Raw genomic sequence first — 16256 nt, 5'->3', positions numbered from 1 at the left:
AACGTTGATTGTAAAATGTGATTGTTTATATAACTGAAGTATATTTATTTAAAACTACTAAACGATTTTTAGACATGTTATTGCCGTTTTTGTAAAACATATTTTTAATATGCAAGATAACTTTGCTATGCTATATTGCTATATAGTAAGGCTCAGGTTGTTTTATGTAACGTTAAAGCATTTCAAATAACAAGTAATTCATTTAAAGGTTAAATCTGTTTACTATCAGATTGAGAACAATGATATGCACAAAGTTAATGGGCGAAACTAGATACAAAATCAAAAAAATAAGTAAAACCTATAAATATATAAAAATATAATATTTAAAAATAATAACGATAAATAATAAGGAACAGTCTGAAAAGGCGTAACTAATTATAACCGTTTTTATTGTAAAATTTTATGCAATTTTAGCTATTTTTTAATTTTAATTTTTTTCTAATCTGGACCATAAACCAAGGTGCGAGCCAGGGACTCATAATTTATCATTCCTTCATTCAAAGGATCCCCATCTCTTATTAATTCCTCCACCTCTTCTTCAGTAAGGATGTCTCCCATCGACGTCATCACCTCGCGAAGATGCGAACATCTGATTTTACCTTTAGCAATAAGATAAGGATTGGAGCAAAATAGGTAATTTTTAAAGGTGTGTGTAAAACGTTGTATATCTGGTATATAATCTGCGTTGTTTATTGATATAAACATTAACTGAAATACCCAGTGACTTTCTCAACCTCAAAATATATATAACCTTTCTAATAAATAGTGTAAGCTTATGTAATATCATAATATTTATGTAATAATAAATAAGAACCGGCAGCGTGGTGTAGTGATAAGAACTCTTGCTACACTACCATGAGGTCGTGGGTTCAATCCCCACTGATCTCAAGCTGTAGCGCCCTTGAGTAAGGCGCTATAAACGGTATGAACTCCTGCTGAGCCAGCACTTAATCAGCAGCATAATTACCGGGCAATTATAATCTATAATATCCCAAACTGCCACAGGCAACTCGAGACTGGGTCGGAGTAACTTATGTTACTCTATGTTTAAGTCGCGCATTCGACTTTCCCACATCGAGGATAAAGATATATACAAAAAAAAAAAAAAAAAAAAAAAAAGAAGATAATCTATAACAACGTACGTTTAAACAGCAATTTATGTTTTACCTTAAATATGACATTATATTTGTTTACTTATTTAATAAAGGTTATCTAAAAAACTGTATTATGAACAATATCATTTATTGAAATATTTATTAAATTTCTTAAAAAGGTAAAGTCTTAAAAGCGAATAATATGTTTACCAGTGTTTCCCTTATCGAATCTTCGAAATGCTTCTAACAAATCCTCGTCAGGGTTTCCAACAATTGTAGCTTGATTTAAAACTTTAATAAATTCTTCCCATTCGACCAAACCTCGCTCTTCTGGATCGGCAATCTTTAAATTATTTTATTTTAAATATTTAATGCTACAACCTATAACAGTGGTCAGTTTAAAGTAATTGAAATCGTTTTGGATTTTTTTATTTTATTACATCAACAGTGATAAAATAATACAAAAATGTTTAGGTATACCTTTAAGGTCATAACAAACATTTTTCTAACCAACGGATTTATATGTTTTCGTCTTTGGTATATCAGTCTGATGACATGACTGGTATACTACATCACCAGACTAAAGTGTAATCATTTACGGTTTGCAAGAAACTTGCTATGTACCTTGAGTCGCTCTTTTAGCCAAGCCTCGGTAGGAACTTGGCCGCAAGCTCGTAGCAGAGTGCCAAGATTTTCCGTCGGAACAGCACCCTCTTTTCTGGAATCAAAATTGTCGAAATGTTTTCGGTAAATCGACAACTGCTCGTCCGACAGTGGCTCATTGCTTCTATTCATATTTATTACTTGTCCTTATATTCAACCACATTCAAAGTCAATGTGTTTTCAACAGGCGGAAATCACCACTTCTCTCTATTTGTTTTATTAGCAGTTAAACTACAGCGTTTATTATACTGCTACTTGTTGCTTAATAAAGCTTAGTTTAATTAATTATTAAGTCAATTAGAATCAAATTTGTTTAGTATTAAGCTATAAATCTAAGCTATAAGATAAATACGTATATTACTATATAGAAATTATTATACTCGCAATGTTTTTTGAAATCTTTGGTTATATTAGTTTAAATCAACAGAATAATTTTATATCTTAATCTGACTAAGCGCAAATTGTGTAAATTATAAAACTATTAGTTCTTATCAGTAACATCATTTCGTTGACAGATTCCAAGCTTGCGCTAAACATGTTGTTTAACCACATAGCATAACATGTTAAAAGTTGTCGACAAATAGCAACAAGATTAAAATATCATGTTACTAAAGTCTTAAAAATTTAAATAAACTAACAAACTTGAAAATTATATATTGCTCTACGGCAAATATATATACTGAAGTTTTTTGCTGTTTAGATTCTTGAATAACGTGAAGTGTTTTTCCTTGCCCTTGTTCACACAAAAGAAAGAGTCTTTTGTATTGAAAAATAAATAATATTTCATATTGTCCCGAATAATACCTTATAATAACAAAATAAAGAAACAATGTTTGTTTTACTTTTGTCAAATAAAAGTATAAACGTGCCGGTGAATGATATCCACCGATGTAGCTAGTCTTTTTTTAACTTAAATAAACAGACTTCGCTGGTAAATTTTTCTATTAAAACATAAACTGTTTATTACCATGCGTCAAAAGGTAAATATTCAAGTATTAGATATTCTGTTAAACTTTGGTTTACCTAATTTGTTTTGTTAAAATCTTATAATAAACAATTAAAAATGGACTACAGAATACATTGAAACTTGCCTAATATGCTAGCGGCTAATCGCATTGGTCAATACAATAGAATAAGAACTACTTGGTGGTATTGTTACATGGACTTAAGTATTCTGAGGTTTTATTTGAAAAAGATATTTCTCAAAAAAGGGCTGATTGTTTACTATTCAACTAGGTTGTATTCGTAAAAACGGTAGTAAAGTAATATTTCTGAAAGATTTTTACGGGCATTTTTATAAAAAGCAACTATTTTATTATTTAATTAAAAATGTGTTGCAAAAATATTTAAAATAACATGAAAATTAACAGTTTTTAAAGAGCGCTTTCTTTTTGTCTTCTTGAACTATTGGAGTATTTAGACCTATGATGTGAGTGGTCATCTGTTGTGTATTGTCCGAATTTTTTTGATTTGTGTGAAGATTTGTTCTTTTCATTTTTGGATCCCAATTCTCTCTCCTCTTCCTTTGAAATCGAATACGACCCCTTATTTCTCACAAAGCAGCCTGTTTGATCCTTTTTGCATTTTCTTATAAGCCGAATAAGAAGGTAAAGTACGTAACAAATTATAACAGTAAATATTATTCCTGCAATAAAGCAAACTGCAATGTACACTGCTATTGGGCCACAGCAAGAGTATCCTGTATAAAAAAAAACATGTCAATATTTGCAACTTGATTGCGTTATAAAATGTATTTTAAATTATATTTGAACAAAAACTTACCAATAAAAGAAATGATAACTGCGCCTTTGCCGCTGTTTAAAGAGGGTGATTTTTGCATTTCCCCGTTGTTTATCGACCCTCCTCCCCCACCCCATCCGTTAGGGGGACCGCCTCCTCCACCAGAGTAGCCACCTCCGCCTCCCGCCCCACCGTCTAGGCACCCTGAGCCTCCGCCTCCAAAACCTCCATTGTTTTGTTTTGGAAGACCGTTTTCTATGAATTGAAAAAATCCTCCACTTCCCGGAGAATCGTCTGAGAACCCACTTGTGTTAAAACCAAGTGCTGGGCGAGGTCCGCGAACTTGTAAAAGCTCTCCGGGTCGGATATAAGATATTTCTCCATCAGACAAAAACCCTGCTCCACCTCCAGCAGTTGAAACAATTCCCCCAGTCAATATTCCTCTTGCCCCGCCGGATCCATTCACCCCACCCGACCCAAAAATGGGATTAAAACTTCCAGGAATTGGTGAGCCAGATTTACCGTTAGAAGATAAAGCAGCGTTGGCATGGTTACTCAAAGAAGGGGGAGCTCTTCCTGAGCTGGCACTTCCACCGCCGGCTACGAGTAATAGAAAGTCATCCCCAATTCTTGATATAAAAGTCCCTCCAGAACCACCTGGTCCTCTTGTGGAGCCCGGTGTTGGATTATAATCGCTTTGTTGCCCTAAAAAGTAAAATTATGCGTTCATTTCAGATTTAAACTAATTATTTGTTTGATCAAATTCTTATTTTTAACTTTTACTTTTTTATTCAATGGATAAGTTACTGAAGGTGGACGCTAGAAATGGCCAATAACAAAGTATAAATACGACATTAAGGTTTTTTATACATACCAACTAAAATTCTTAGTTTTTCGCCCGCCTCCATTCGAAATTCAGAAGTTACTACTGCTCCCATGCCGTTTTCTCCCGAAGGCGTTTTCAGACCAGACGGTCCTTGGGCTTAAACAAAAAAAAAGTTAAAAATTATGCTATTAACTCACATGCAAGTTTGTTTTGTTTAACATCTTAGTAATACTTACCAGTGATAAGATACAGTCCTGAAATAGGTGCGGTCCATTCTTGAAAACCATTTAAAACTACAGCGTCGCCATCCAAGTTAGTATCTTTGTATGCTATATTACATTGCTCCTAAAAATAACTTTTTTTTAAACAAAGTTTTAAAATTTTACCAGCCATTAAGTTTGTTATAACTTGAACAACTGTTCATGAAACTTTGTTAATATTACCTGAGTTGGCCCCTCACGACCAATCTGTCCACAATCATTAAAATCCCATCTAAGTTCCACAGGTGGCTCAGTTTCTAAAACTGCTAGCCCCAAGTTTGCTAAGCTTAATAATACAAATGTCAATACTAACGTTATTAAATTATTTTGTTTCATAGTAAAACTACAAATTCTATATAAAAACTAATGTAATCTTTTTATACTATCAACTTGTTTGTGATATTGAAGAATTTAAATTGCCCAGGGCGATTTTTATAAGTGTGCAAATTACTAGGTTTACATTGTTGTATTTGAATTTATACACTTTTATCCTCTTTATGATTTTGCCTTCTATTTGTCTATTAATATCAAGTTAAACTAAACAACATACATTTTATAACATTACTAATTTACTAAGTAGGCTATGCTACTACCGCTTACGTTGTTTTTGTGGACATCATTGTCTTAAGTAAAAAAGTAGGGCACACAATTTTTAAAAGAAGTCTAAGTATATGAATATTTTATAAAGGCAAGTAAACAACATCATTACAAGTTTTAAAACGGTAGTGTTAAGTAAATTTTTTTAATTCTTTTAAAAAATGTCACATGATAATATGTTGTACTCAGAAACTTATTCAGTATCAAATATGCATTTTTTTATTAAAAGTTTAACTGTTTTAACATTTTTATTGCCTATAATTTCTATACCACTACTATTTTAGGTTTGGTTGTTTAGTTAACATTTTTAAACTGCAAAAAAAACAAAAATGTGAGGATAAAACAATTTACCAGCAAATTTTTGATTGTATGCTTGGTTGGTTTTGTCTAGAGACATTTCATTAAATATTTGTGAAGTGAGTTACGTAAAATGGTTTTTAACGTTAGCAAAACTTAAACAAGCTTTTAAACCTTATTATTGCCATGTTATGATTCATGTACTTACATTTATAGTTTATAGAAAATCAGCAACAGGCACAACGGAAAAAATTGGCATTGGATATAGAACCGCCTGACCGTTTACTTTTCGAAGTACTTCACTCGTGTTCAGATGTTCTTCTCTTAAATAAATCTATAGTTTGTGAGTAAGTTAATGTACTGGCAGACTAGTACATGTTTAAAAAGTAACATTATGATCAATATGGTATAATGATGTTCTTTAGGTTGTCAGCTGTCAAGGTTAATTTACTAACTGGTCAAGTAAAGTTAAATTTAATTATCTAATTATGTATTCTATGTTTAACAAGGTTTGGTCTGTTGGTGAAAGTTGTGTTTATTCCAAAATATGTTTATCTTATAACTAATATTTATTTATACAATCGTATAATTTAATATAGTTGATCGTTATAATATAAATACTATTCTGTTAGTATCTGTGGTATAACTTAAGTCTCTAAAAGCAGTGTTATGTCTGTATGTAAATATCTTAAATTTTTTATGAATTTGTTTTATCGAACATTTATGATTAATTTTTAGAATTGTTTGTACCCCTAATTGTGTTGCAGTTGATTTTAACTTAAAATTATGGAATAAATTAAGTTTTGTTTGAATTCTTATTTAGTTTTTTTTTGTAAACAGATTTTAAAGGTAACTCAATTTTTTTTGTTTTATTTTTTTGTGTAGGCAGTATATTTGTATTTTTTTACATTGTTAAAATTAAACTAAAAACTATTTTCTAAATAAAAGTATTTGACTTGCCCTGAAAAAAATTTTTATTGTAATTGTTTGTTAGTTGAATTTGATATTAAAGTTTGAATATATTTGTTTTAAAAGGCTCTTTTATTATTTTAAAAATAAGAATTAATAGTAAAACCAATACTACTGTTATGATAAATTTCGATTCACTATATATATAGTAAATAGAACTATGATTACATTTTGTTAGACTGTGTATATATAGGTTGATTATTTTTATAATAATGTCTGCATACACACTCAGTTTAACAAGTTTGTAAACTTTGGGTGCTTTGTAATTACAGACTTAACAATTTGTTCCACTGATTTTAATCAGTTTATTAATGGCCATGGTGATTTAAATAGGCCAATATGGCTAATCTATGACTAGTTAATGTGGCGACAGCAACCGCTTATTATATGCCATTTGATCCAGTTTTACATTGCCTTTCATTTAACGAACAACCAATCATAGGCGCCTATTAATTTAAATCAGGTTGGCAAAACGCAATACAAAAATAAATGAATTTGTTTACTGGGTAATTAAAAATAAAAAATAAAATTAGGCATTTTTTGGGGTATGTGTTTTTATTATCTTGACCACCATTTTTTAAGTTTTGTCCAGGCGCCTCTAGTTGTTGTAGCGAAGTGGTGCGTGTTCGAATCACAGTCTCCCGGGCGCCAGACTCTTTGGCGCACCGAGCTCTCATGTTTACAGTTTGTTGAGCTCATTCCGTCTGTTTGAGCATTTCGAACTTATTAACAAGCACGTAAATTCACGTTTAATTCGCAATGCAAGATCCGGTACAATGTCTATGATTTAAATTTAAATCTATAATTAAACAACATTGAATTTGGGTATTTCTGTATCGCGCTTTAGGTATAATACGACCCGGTTGTGTTTTAACATAAAGTTGGTATACTATTAGCTAGCGCGCATCGTTAAAGTCACATTTTTCGAATTTCAATCCTATTTTAATGTCGACTACTGCTGTATCGTAACAATGAGGTTATTGTTACGCAAAGAGGATTGCACTTTTAAATTAAGTGGATTTAGAAGTTACAAATCCTTTGAATTGGATTTAACGTTCATATAAATCAAATTATGTTATCTTTAATGTTATGAAAATCAGTCATTTGTTAAATTTTTAGAATTGGACTAAATAAGAAACTAGATTAAATGCAATCATTCCGTTGAAATTTTAGACTTTACAATTTGCAAATATTTTTGTTGAATTTTATAGTCGAATTCGCAGCACTTTAATTAGCCAGCGCCTAGCAAACGTTTAAAAAAATTGCAATTAAATGTAACTGTAACGTCACATTTCAACGATGTGTGCTTTGTAGCTTATAAAAGTTGCTGTCAATCAAATGAAGTTCTCTTTTAAGTTTGTCAGATAGCAGCGACAGAGGAATTAAGTGTGATGGTATTTTAATACGTTTAGCTTGTGTTATTTTGGCTCTATATTTTGTAATAATATTTGCTGAAACAGGCTGTTAAAAATTTCACTACGCGTCTATATACCACTTTTTTAAATTTTGTAACTTGACTCCAATAACAGAGTTACTATTTTGAATAGTTTTAACCTCGCACTAGCTTTGTGTTCGTATTTGCGCGCTGTTGTGATTCGTTGTTTTACAAAGGAAATTAATTTGTAAAGTTTTTGTTTTTTTCTAAGTGTAAAACCGGCAGTAATTGATTCCTTTTTTACTAATGGGTTTGTTTTTGTCTTGTTATTTTCATCATTACCTGTCACGTGAATAGGATCCTGTTAATTGTGAAGTTTTAGTAATTTTTTTTCTTTGTAAAATTTTATTTAACTAATTGTTAAAGAAATTAAAGGAACAGTTTTTTTATTTTAGTAAAAAAATGGCCTTTTTAAAGCTTAATCTATCGCAGTTAATTTTATTTTTAATAAACTACATTTTTATTGGTTTGTTTCAAGGGTTAAAATACAGTCTGTTTTACTTAAACCGCTTTGTTGTATTTTTCTCTATCTTGTCAAAGCTTAAAAGGGTTCTTCAACCAATAGAAGTATTTGTTATTTGCCCAAAAAGTTTATCTCGTCGAATCATCGAAAAAAACGCCACATTTTTTATTCAGCAACACAAGCTGTGTGAACGAATTGGTATCACACATCGATCGAGGCTACGAAAAATAGAAAGGCGATAACTAGAACAGGCGAACTGTTTATATCTCGCTATAATTTACACCTTGCACAAAGCGTGTTATTTGTTGTTGGGCGATGATGCAGTTTAGTAAACACAAAGATATGCTAAGAAGTATGCAGATATTCTAGCTATAGCTCGAATGCATATCGCTTAAAACGATCAATGATATTTAAATGCAAACGTTAGGCGTAATAATTTGTTGCGTTGTGCTTTTACGAAAAAAAGGTTATGTACATCACATCGTTTTTAGCGCAGTCTAGACCTAGACAACTGCTAAGACCTACACAGTCAGTCAGACCGACGCTTTCACTTTATCTTTACGATTAATTACCCACTTTATAAATTCGACAAGATATTCCTAAAATGAAAGTAGTTGATGTAGTGTTGTAGATAGGGCAATAACAAGAATACAGGATGTAATATAACTTTAAATAACTTTAATACTTCCTATGTTAATGTATTTATTCTGAACCCTTTTTTTTTAATTTAATAAAAAAAGGTTATTTAGTAAATATAGAAATTCAATATGAGAGTATAATTTAAATATTGTCAACTACAGTTCAAATAAGTTATACCTAATTAAATTCAATAAAATATAGTTTGGGTAGTTTAGTCTTGTAGAATTTTTATTAAAAATTTAGTTTGCTCAAGTTATTTATATTTGAAACATTTTTTTCAAACTACACAATATCCAATCTTAGAAGATGTTCATTTTAGTCCAATTTTAATAAAACTTTTATATACTACCCAAAGATTAATTTTATTTAACTTTTGTAAGTCAAACATCAGAATTGAATAACTAATCTTATATAAAAGAAAACAGGAAATAATAAATTACAAAATTATTATGAAATTTCAATTTTTGTTTCTGTTGTTTACAAAAAAATCTTATGGATTTTAGTGTCAATAGAATTAATTGAATATGCCCAAATAATATTTGCTTTAGTATAAAGAAAAACTAACCAGAACCAGATGTGTAGTTAGTTATTGGCAGGTGCAGGATTTTATTAAATTTTAATGTAATAGAAATTAAACAAAAATATATTGTTGGAAAGTTGTGTTTTTAAATACAAGAAGCCTAATGAAAAGTCTTTTAATTAAATGACCTGATCAAAAAGTTTGTTATCATATAAAGCAAAACAAGTGTTAAACAACTTTTAATAACAAAAAAATGCTGATTATATTTTTAGATGAGTTATTTATAAAATAAAGTTTGGTTAAAATTTGGTAAAACTCTGATATAGTTCAAAATGGGAGATTTGATGGATGAATTAATGAAAAATGTGAAGAAAAGATGCAGATGTCTCCTAGACTGTCCGGGAAATGTTTTAAATGCAACCTGTGAACTACAACCCAATGGTAAGTGGACAAAACTAAAGTTATGTAACTTTTTTATTCTCAGAGTTAGGCTGTTTTAAATACCACTTTCCCAATTTTTGGATTTGTTTTGAGTACCATACTGTTTAGAAAAACATTTTGGGAATATTTCCAATTTTTTTACTCCCAATTTCCAGTAAATTTATTTTCACTGCTCAAAACAACTTTATTTTTTTCCAGCGAAATGTTACAAGAAGTTAATCTTAATTGACGGCATTGAGGAATTGCACGCTGGGTGCTTACCCTCAACTGATACTCATATTGATCAATGCAATGTAAGTTTAAAAAAATATATATTATCATTGCAAATAGTCGTAAAAAAACTTTAATTTCATATTGAATACATCTTGAAAGTTGATTTTTAGCATTCACCCTGTTACATTTTTTTGTGATAAATAGAAAGAAGCACACAATGATTTTGAGGAGAATGCGGTGCTGGAGTGTTGTAATAATGTTACAATGTGCAACGATTACATTAATCTTACTCTTCCACCAAGTATTGAATATGATAATGATGGTCAGTTCCAATTTTTACTTTAATAAAGCTAAGATAAAATAATTAAATTTTATTGCAAAATATTTTATCAATATTCTTTTTGATAAAAATGTAACCAACAAAAATAAATTTAATAATCAACTAGATAAAATTTGCGATTTTTTTATTTGTTGTAAATAAATTTTAAAAAATGTTTTGTGTTTTTATTTTGTAGATGGTGAAAAAAACTTGGTGATAGCTTTGGCTGCGTGTTTTATCTTTTTACTTTTCTTTGGAGTTCTAATTTCAATCTACTGTATAAGGTAAGAAAATTTATTACCTTTTATCTTTAATTTTAAATATAATGATGGAAGTATCAGCTGACTACCACTATTCCGAAACCTTTTAAAATTGAATCATTTAGTTCATGTTACTTATTTTGGGTAAAATAAATGTTTAAATTTCCTGTGTTATCTGACTCTACCCTTTCAAAAGGATACAATCACTTGTTCACTTAGTTAATGAGGTATTTGTCATAGGCAGACGGTTACCATTATTAGGATGGGCATAGTATTCTAACTACAACCAACTGTAAACTATCAGTTAACATGATTTTTTGTTGCTTAATGGCATGTTTTTTATTTTTTTTTAAAGATGTCCTAATTAAAACAAAAGCATAATATTGGTATAAACATAGTGTAATGTTGTTGTAAGATATTGAGCAAAAATTGAAAGCCCACCTTAGTACAAACAAGCTCGCCAATGCACTTTATTTTTCGAGGGTTTTTATCCCTTTTAGGTGCCTGCAGTGTGCGCTCACTAGGTGTTTAATTTCGCCAAATAATCGTCATTATATTGAGTGTAGCCAGGTGTTTGGGCAGGTGTGCCGACAATAGAGATACTTGCCTATCACTCGCATCATCTTATCACCCTTTGTCGCGTTAATCCATTCCCAAGCTTTCATGTTTAAGCCTGGTCGCTCGCAAATTAGTACTCGTCGGTTTATTTTGACTTTTAATCCTCGGTTTATTTGTCGGCTACTTTTGTGTACAACGTCTGATAAAAATAGGTTTGGAATTGTTGTTTTAACGATTTTGCGACCATATGTGAAAGCTTTGTTTGTAGACATAGCATTTTAACACCATAGGACAATGGCAGAATTTGTTACATTTTAAATTATAAAATCGCGTTTGTGTAAAAATGTCAAACTATCACACACCTTATTTAATACAGTAAGTAGGCTTTACAATACTTTTTTTTAATAAAAAAATATAATTGCCTATTCTATTTTTAAAAAAAATTTTCAATTTTTAATGTAGAACATATTTGCATTTTACCATGCTGTTTATAAATCCTGTTTTAATGTCCTGAATAAATTAGATTTAATCTTGTGGGGTGGTCTCATTTGTCGGATTCAGTTTATTATCGTTCAACCAAATCGATCAGCTGTTTTGCGGGTTTTGCGACAATTACAATATTCGTGATTGATGTGGTGGTATAGGGATGAACAACATGATAGTTTTTACTCTTTATTAATAATTTTTAATAACAATTTCATGCGAAAAAGTTTATTAATTACAGCATGTGTTCTTTTTCCTATAAATAAAACGACTTTTTAATCATCGGAAAAACATTATTAAATTTGGTTGTTTATTTTTGTTGGTTTATTTTTCGCGATAAAAATTGTCGATTTATTATAATAATAATAAAGCTTATCAGCTATCAAACAAAACTAATTTATATTCGTAAAGGAAAACACTCCTGTTCCACATTTCCTCATTATTTATTCCTAAAAAGCTACGATTCCCACTCACAGAAAACGCACGTAGACGTAGCCATTTATAGTAGGCTATATAAGTTTAAAATATGCTTAAGGCACATAAGAAATGCACAAAACTTTTATTGCTTGAAATTTTAACTCTTATTGCTTCATTTTTAAAAGTTAGTAAATTTTTATTTATTATTTTTCTAGATTATGCAGAAGAGAACGTGAACGTCGCCGACAAATCGACCTCGAAAACAAGCAAGCCGCCTGTCCAATCTGGTACGGCGACAACGGTCGTTACCATGGGAACGGAAGAAGCGGAGTCGGAGCAATGATGGAGCAGTGGTCCTCCATCGAAGCTACGTCATCGGGATCGGGGATGCCCCTGTTGGTGCAACGAACTATATCGAGGCAGATCGAGATAGTGAAAGAGATCGGATGGGGAAGATATGGAAAGGTGGAAATTTTTGATATTTTGATGACGTCATGATTTTGTCCTGTGTCGTTTTAAATTAAATCTGTATTTTTTGACTTGTATTTAAGCAATGTATTGACTTTTGTTAAAGGTTATGTTGGGAAAATGGCGGGAGGAGAAAGTGGCCGTGAAAATTTTCAGTTCGACTTCGGAGGAAAGTTGGGACCGAGAAACTGAGATTTATCAAACCGTCCTCTTACGTCACGAGAACATACTAGGTAAGAAATATATGACGTCATTGCTTTATTTTTAATGCTAAAAACCCTTTATTTTTTTTCTGTAGCAGCCATTTATATTTTTACCTTACTTATAAAGCAAAATCACATTGCAATTACGTTGTACATACGTTATATTAATGTTAGTACATAGAAAATAACACAAAATAAATTTTGTTTATGTTTTACATTGCAATTACCCTATGTTGTAAACATGTACCAATATTAACACTTAGAATCAACACCAATTGATTTTCCTTTAGGTTTTATTGCATCAGATATATGCGGTACAAATTCCTGCACCCAGTTGTATTTAATCACCGACTACCACGAGAATGGATCGCTGTACAGTTACCTTAACGAGCGAACTTTAGATGTTTCTGAAGCCCTCAAACTAACCCACACCGCTTGTTCTGGTAAGAAACTGGCTATATGTAAATTACTAAAAACTTTGGTTATTTTTAAAAATATATATTTTTTTTGAGATAGCTCTATGGATAATTTGGTTACATTTTGTCGCTACAAATTATAATCCGTTGTTTAAATAATGCTAATGCGGAATCTTAATCCTTGTATGTTTATGTGTACAATAACGTAAGCCCTGTAAAACAAGGTTTTAGGAAATATTCGTGTTTTGAAAAATTAAATTTAAATTTGCAGAAACTATAAGATATATAGAAAAAGTTGTGCTAATACCATAAAATAGTAATAAATGATTGTTACATTTTGATGTATACCTTAAATTATAGGTATATTTTTAATTTAATGAACTTAAGCATATATAAAGATTTACTAAATTAAAATGACTAATTTTGCTTGAATTTTACCAGGTCTAGCTCATTTACATCAAGAGATATCAGGTACACAAGGCAAACCAGCAATAGCTCATAGAGATATAAAATCAAAAAATATTTTGGTAAAACGAGATGGACAATGCTGTATTGCAGATATGGGGCTAGCTGTTAAATATTCAAGGTACATTTAGAAATATAATTTTTTTTAAATTTGTTTCGTGTTTCTATAAAACAGACAAAACTAACTGACAACATGTTGTAGTCAGGTCAGAACACTTGTCTTCACAGGTCTTGGGTTCGATCCCCACTGCTGTCATGCTGTAGCGCCCTTAAGTAAGTCGCTAAAAAAGGTATGGACTCCTGCTGAGCCGACATTTAATCAGCTGCTTATAATTATCAGGCAATTTTACTCCTAAGGCAACTCGAGACTGGGTCGGGGTAACTGTCGTTACTCTATGTTTAGGTCGTAAAGTCGACCTTTCGAGGATGAATAAATGCGAAAACAAATTTTACTTGTGGTATTCCTATTTTTTATAACACATACCTTAAAATACACCTAACATTTTTTTATTAAATAACAGAACTGAAGGTAAAGTTAACATCGGGAATTATGACAAATCGCGGAGATTAGGAACGAAGAGATATATGGCTCCCGAGGTTTTATCTCAAACTTTTCATCCTGACTCGTTTGAAGCTTATAAGGCACAGGATGTCTACAGTTTTTCACTTGTCATGTGGGAAATTATTAACAGAACAATCGTTAGTGGTAAGTTAGTATAAAATTTTAAGAAAGTAAAAAATTTATGTAGTTTATTGGGCGTATTGTATTATTTATAGCATAGAAATAAATTTAAAAATTTTTAATCGTTTTTTTTTTATCAAAAATGGCAAATTTAAATTTTTATTTTACTGATTTATAAATCAACACGTGATATTTTGCAAAATTTTTGTCCAAACATTTTAGTTTTTAAATGTTCACATAGTTAAAATTGTTTTCGACTTAATAGAAACAAAATATTAGCTATTGATTGGCATGTTTTAATAACAGTATTCAGAAATATTTTTTCCGCGAACCTTCTATTTAAAAGTCACGTTCGAGTGACTCTGTGACGTCACCACGTCCGTAGACACGGCGCCGACTTCTCGGCTTTTCGGGATTACGCGATATCGAAACACGATAATAAAATCAAGAAAATCTTTGATTCGCGGCCAAATATTTTAAGTTATCACAATTTATATATTTTTATGTTTAAAAATGTAAAGGAAGATATCTACGCCTGCCAAAGGTTTTCATAACCTGAATTCTAAATTTCGAAAGTCTTAACCTAAATTCTGCTTATTATCTGTTTAAACATTGTAGAAAAACATGTAAAAAACAGAATGCTTAACTTTAATAGCACAATTTGTGTAACAGTATTTAAGTTCTAGTTATTTATTTATCGAAGTATAAGGAATGTTTAGGGGTTTTCTTTAAAATTTTTCTCGTGATTTTTTTTAATCTAAATGTTTTTGTGTGTTTAGGTTTGGTTGACGACTACCGACTCCCTTATTATGACGTAGTAGGTCATGACCCCGACTTTGAGGAAATGAGGAAGGCGGTTTATGTCGAAAATATGAGGCCTGAGATTTACCTGCAATGGAGAAAACATAAGGTTTTTTTTTTTCCATTTTTTGTTAAAGTTGTTGTTTTGACCGAACCATGAGGAATTTTGTTACTAAAAACCAATGTTTAACTGTATTGCTACATATATATCGAAAGAATACTAAATAGTGTATACAGTTTTTAACGCTTTTGTTAGGAAAAAAACTTGCTTTTAAATTATTTTGTTATTTAGGCAATACTGAATTTCTGCCATTTTCTTTGCCGAACTATTTGTTTTTATTAAATTTTTTTTAAATTTTTTAGTTGGTTTCTAAATTCGTGAAAGTGATGGAGGAATGTTGGGCTTCCAGGCCAGAATCTCGACTCTCCGTACTCCGCGTTCGTAAAACTTTTAACGTATTGACCGAACCTGACCGCAAGATTATTGAATATAGCTCGGGTAGTTCGGATAGTAGCGATCTTAAACCCTCCCTATCTTCTTCTACTTCTGAAAAAAATTATCCGGACAATGAAATCGGAAATATCTAGATGTAAATCAATTTTTTTTTTTGTGTGTGTCAAATTATGTAAAAACTATTTTTTTTGTTTTAGTATTTTTTTAGTTTTTGTTCCTCCCATATTTTTTGCCAAGACCTTTTAATACCACAAATAATTTCAACGTTTTATTTTTTCCTTTTAAGTACATTTTTTCATGTAAAAATTATATATATTTTTTTTTCACGTTACAATAAGTGGTAATTATTAATATTATAAAATCAATTGTAAATTTACACATTACATCATACTTTCGTTGTTTTACTTTACTGCCTTGGAAATTGGGTAACATTTTACATTCCTGAGTTAATTTTAAAATGTAATTAAATTGAAATTGCCTTTACTTCTGGTTTGTTTTTATCACTGATTTCTATATATATTAAATGTAATAATTTTTTTGTGGTACGTTGTTTTTCTTTTTACTAATCGTGTT

The 16256-nt window shown here is 30.6% G+C and overlaps 3 protein-coding genes across 3 annotated transcripts; 1 reads left to right on the top strand and 2 right to left on the bottom strand.

Moving 5' to 3' along the window:
* Positions 1–302: 302 nt before the first annotated feature.
* On the bottom strand, positions 303–2087 carry LOC145763446 (uncharacterized). Its single transcript, XM_082574890.1, has 3 exons — positions 1719–2087; positions 1305–1437; positions 303–599 (listed from the first exon to the last, which is right to left on the bottom strand). The coding sequence occupies exons 1-3, from the start codon at positions 1887–1889 to the stop codon at positions 439–441; spliced, it is 465 nt and encodes a 154-aa protein (XP_082431016.1). The 5' UTR covers positions 1890–2087; the 3' UTR covers positions 303–438.
* Positions 2088–3098: 1011 nt separating this feature from the next.
* LOC145763077 (uncharacterized) lies at positions 3099–4931 on the bottom strand. The gene is made up of 5 exons (XM_082574730.1): positions 4767–4931; positions 4560–4668; positions 4372–4479; positions 3540–4202; positions 3099–3456 (listed from the first exon to the last, which is right to left on the bottom strand). The coding sequence occupies exons 1-5, from the start codon at positions 4917–4919 to the stop codon at positions 3131–3133; spliced, it is 1359 nt and encodes a 452-aa protein (XP_082430856.1). The 5' UTR covers positions 4920–4931; the 3' UTR covers positions 3099–3130.
* Positions 4932–9779: 4848 nt separating this feature from the next.
* On the top strand, positions 9780–16227 carry LOC145740683 (bone morphogenetic protein receptor type-1B-like). Its single transcript, XM_082558510.1, has 11 exons — positions 9780–9944; positions 10143–10237; positions 10362–10479; positions 10673–10760; positions 12410–12659; positions 12769–12895; positions 13156–13308; positions 13723–13867; positions 14268–14452; positions 15208–15338; positions 15593–16227. The coding sequence occupies exons 1-11, from the start codon at positions 9836–9838 to the stop codon at positions 15815–15817; spliced, it is 1626 nt and encodes a 541-aa protein (XP_082414636.1). The 5' UTR covers positions 9780–9835; the 3' UTR covers positions 15818–16227.
* Positions 16228–16256: the final 29 nt, after the last annotated feature.

This window comes from Corella eumyota, chromosome 1 (genome assembly GCF_963082875.1).
Source record: "Corella eumyota chromosome 1, kaCorEumy4.1, whole genome shotgun sequence".
NCBI classification, from domain to species: domain Eukaryota; kingdom Metazoa; phylum Chordata; class Ascidiacea; order Phlebobranchia; family Corellidae; genus Corella; species Corella eumyota.
Note: the sequence above shows the minus strand (reverse complement) of the source record. Positions and strands in the feature narration are given on the sequence as shown.

Coding starts and splice junctions, on each gene's coding strand:
- LOC145740683 (XM_082558510.1), top strand. CDS start 9,836: ATGGGAGATTTGATGGATGAATTAATGAAAAATGTGAAGAAAAGATGC. Junction 10,761..12,409: donor ATTTCAATCTACTGTATAAG/GTAAGAAAATTT, acceptor TTATTTTTCTAG/ATTATGCAGAAGAGAACGTG. Junction 14,453..15,207: donor TAACAGAACAATCGTTAGTG/GTAAGTTAGTAT, acceptor TTGTGTGTTTAG/GTTTGGTTGACGACTACCGA.
- LOC145763446 (XM_082574890.1), bottom strand. CDS start 1,889: ATGAATAGAAGCAATGAGCCACTGTCGGACGAGCAGTTGTCGATTTAC. Junction 1,438..1,718: donor GGCTAAAAGAGCGACTCAAG/GTACATAGCAAG, acceptor AATAATTTAAAG/ATTGCCGATCCAGAAGAGCG. Junction 600..1,304: donor ATTCGATAAGGGAAACACTG/GTAAACATATTA, acceptor TTATTGCTAAAG/GTAAAATCAGATGTTCGCAT.
- LOC145763077 (XM_082574730.1), bottom strand. CDS start 4,919: ATGAAACAAAATAATTTAATAACGTTAGTATTGACATTTGTATTATTA. Junction 4,669..4,766: donor GTCGTGAGGGGCCAACTCAG/GTAATATTAACA, acceptor AGTTATTTTTAG/GAGCAATGTAATATAGCATA. Junction 4,203..4,371: donor AAAACTAAGAATTTTAGTTG/GTATGTATAAAA, acceptor TTTACTTTTTAG/GGCAACAAAGCGATTATAAT.